Below are 3,368 nucleotides of genomic sequence, written 5' to 3' on the forward strand. Positions count from 1 at the left end.
GGGGCTTTGGGGGGCAGTTACAGTGATCGGCTCCGCCTCTTTATTCTTCTTCTCTGTCCATTGTTAGGGGGATGGAGTGACACCCCTCCCATCACGTATGAACACGGAGGGGCCGTGGTAAATGTCGCGGTTCTGGTCGATGGGCAGCGGCCCATAGGGGCCCGAGCGAGGAGGATCCCGGAGCCACATCTGCGTCTCTGCAGTAGCAGCGGCCCCCGCGGACAGGATATCCAGACGCATCTGGTCTGTCACGATCTCTCCGACCTCCAGGACTACTGCCAGCCGCAGGCTCCAGGTGACCATCACATTGGGGCTCCTCTGGGGGGGATGTGTAGTGTGGGCGTGGCTTACCTTTGTGTTTGTCTCCTCCTCCTCAGGGGCGTTACTGAAAGCGGCCTTCATCTGCTCGGGGACGGTGGAGCTGACGTCGGAGAGAACCCTGTCCGAGCAGCTCATTGAGAAGTGTGGCGGAGGCCTTGAGCTGCAGACGTGGTCCTATCTGCCGCATGGATCCGGTTTGGGTGAGTGACAAGTTGGGTTGATTCGTCAGCGTGATCCCGCCCCCGAGGAGCAGCACGAGACCAGAGACAGTACTAGATGTAAAATCTGTTTCTCAGCGTGGTCGGCTTCCTTGTGTCTCTGACTAAGCCACTTCCTCTCCATTAGCAGCACTTCCTGTCCCCGGCTGACAGTGCTAAGCCACTTCCTCTCCATTACCAGCACTTCCTGTCCCCGGCTGACGGTGCTAAGCCACTTCCTCTCCATTACCAGCACTTCCTGTCCCCGGCTGCCAGTGCTAAGCCGCTTCCTTTCCATTACCAGCACTTCCTGTCCCCGGCTGACAGCGCTAAGCCGCTTCCTCTCCATTACCAGCACTTCCTGTCCCCGGCTGACAGTGCTAAGCCGCTTCCTCTCCATTACTAGCACTTCCTGTCCCCAGCTGCCAGTGCTAAGCCGCTTCCTCTCCATTACCAGCACTTCCTGTCCCCGGCTGACAGTCTTAAGCCGCTTCCTCTCCATTCCCAGCACTTCCTGTCCCCGGCTGCCAGTGCTAAGCCGCTTCCTCTCCATTACCAGCACTTCCTGTCCCCGGCTGACAGTGCTAAGCCGCTTCCTCTCCATTACCAGCAGCATGGCCAGCCTAAGGGCCCAAGCAAATGGACTTTTGTTCATTCAGGATCTCCTGACCTCCTTAATGCTGGAGACCCCCCGGCCTCCATCACATGCCCCTCTCCCTGCAGGTACCGGCTCACATGACCCTCTCCCTGCAGGTGCCGGCTCACATGACCCTCTCCCTGCAGGTACCGGCTCACATGACCCTCTCCCTGCAGGTGCCGGCTCACATGACCCTCTCCCTGCAGGTACCGGCTCACATGACCCTCTCCCTGCAGGTCCCGGCTCACATGACCCTCTCCCTGCAGGTGCCGGCTCACATGACCCTCTCCCTGCAGGTACCGGCTCACATGACCCTCTCCCTGCAGGTACCGGCTCACATGACCCTCTCCCTGCAGGTACCAGCAGTATCCTGGCGGGAGCGGTAATGGCGGTTCTGTACGAGGTGTCGGGACGGTCGTCAGATGCCGAATCTCTGATTCACGCCGTGCTCCACCTGGAACAGGTCCTGACTACAGGTGAGTGATGGCGGGACGACGTGTAGAGGAAGAAGCCGCCACCCCCTGCACTGCATAGTGACCGATGTCTCCTCCCAGGTGGGGGCTGGCAGGACCAGGTCGGGGGGCTCATTCCAGGGGTGAAGATCGGGCGCTCGGCTCCTGCGCTGCCCCTCCGGGTGACAGTGGAACGCATTGAGCTGCCGGAAGGGTTTGTGGAAAGAATAAACAGCCACCTTCTACTGGTGTATACTGGGAAGACACGGCTGGCCCGCAATCTCCTGCAGGTACGTGTTCCTCCCCGCACTGGGGTAAGAGGGTCCCTGAGGGCCAATGGGAAGACACGGCTGGCCCGCAATCTCCTGCAGGTACGTGTTCCTCCCCGCACTGGGGTAAGAGGGTCCCTGAGGGCCAATGGGAAGACACGGCTGGCCCGCAATCTCCTGCAGGTAAGAGTGATGGCGGGACGACGTGTAGAGGAAGAAGCCGCCACCCCCTGCACTGCATAGTGACCGATGTCTCCTCCCAGGTGGGGGCTGGCAGGACCAGGTCGGGGGGCTCATTCCAGGGGTGAAGATCGGGCGCTCGGCTCCTGCGCTGCCCCTCCGGGTGACAGTGGAACGCATTGAGCTGCCGGAAGGGTTTGTGGAAAGAATAAACAGCCACCTTCTACTGGTGTATACTGGGAAGACACGGCTGGCCCGCAATCTCCTGCAGGTACGTGTTCCTCCCCGCACTAGCGGACGCGGGTCCCTGGGGGCCACTGGGAAGACACGGCTGGCCCGCAATCTCCTGCAGGTACGTGTTCCTCCCCGCACTGGGGTAAGAGTGTCCCTGAGGGCCAATGGGAAGACACGGCTGGCCCGCAATCTCCTGCAGGTACGTGTTCCTCCCCGCACTGGGGTAAGAGGGTCCCTGAGGGCCAATGGGAAGACACGGCTGGCCCGCAATCAGCTGCAGGTATGTGTTCCTGTCTGCACTAGCGGAAGAGGGTCCCTGGGGGCCAATGGGAAGACACGGCTGGCCCGCAATCTCCTGCAGGTACGTGTTCCTCCCCGCACTGGGGTAAGAGGGTCCCTGAGGGCCAATGGGAAGACACGGCTGGCCCGCAATCTCCTGCAGGTATGTGTTCCTCTCTGCACTGGGGTAAGAGGGTCCCTGAGGGCCAATGGGAAGAACTTCTCTCTACTAATACAATCAGAAGGTGACATTTATCCTCCCAGTATGTTCCCAGTGTGCGGCGGTTCCTCATACCAGTGGGAGGCACCAGAGAGCCCATTTCCTGCGTAGCTCTGCCGCGGCAGTCGTGGCCCCTTCATTCAGTGGGTGGAGCCAGAGATCCCAATCTGTCTCCATTTTTCTCCTCGCAGGATGTTCTGAGGAATTGGTACGCTCGGCTGCCGGACATCATGCGTAACGTGGACGCACTGGTGAGCAACGCGGAACTGTGTGCAAAGGCCTTCCGTGCCGGTGAGCTCTCCACCATTACCGGAGTTCAGACACCTCAGAGGACCACGAGAGTCATTGTAGGTCAGCTTTCCCCTGCCATGGCCCCTAGTATGCGGACCCCCCTCCATATGAGGTCAGGGGCCCTCAGTGAAGGGTCTTCTCCATCATACAAAGACATTGTAGACAGTTGGGCTCTTCCAGCCTTGTGGTCACAGTTTGGTGAAGACCCTTTTCTGCCCCCCCATGACTGTCCCCCGTGTACACAGCCAGCTCCATATAGACATGGGGGGAGGGGGGGGGGGTCTCCAT

At 60.2% G+C, this 3,368-nt stretch overlaps 1 protein-coding gene across 1 annotated transcript in view; it reads left to right on the forward strand.

Annotated features, from left to right (window-relative positions):
- FUK (fucokinase) overlaps positions 1–3,368 on the forward strand; it is a 16,082-nt gene that overhangs the window by 10,064 nt on the left and 2,650 nt on the right. The window contains 5 exon segments of the mRNA XM_018575285.1: positions 54–295; positions 378–521; positions 1,512–1,631; positions 1,710–1,897; positions 2,981–3,080. Coding sequence (XP_018430787.1) covers positions 54–295; positions 378–521; positions 1,512–1,631; positions 1,710–1,897; positions 2,981–3,080 — 794 coding nt within the window.

Source organism: Nanorana parkeri, unplaced genomic scaffold, assembly GCF_000935625.1.
Source record: "Nanorana parkeri isolate BGI_ZX_2015 unplaced genomic scaffold, ASM93562v1 scaffold3736, whole genome shotgun sequence".
NCBI classification, from domain to species: Eukaryota; Metazoa; Chordata; class Amphibia; order Anura; family Dicroglossidae; genus Nanorana; species Nanorana parkeri.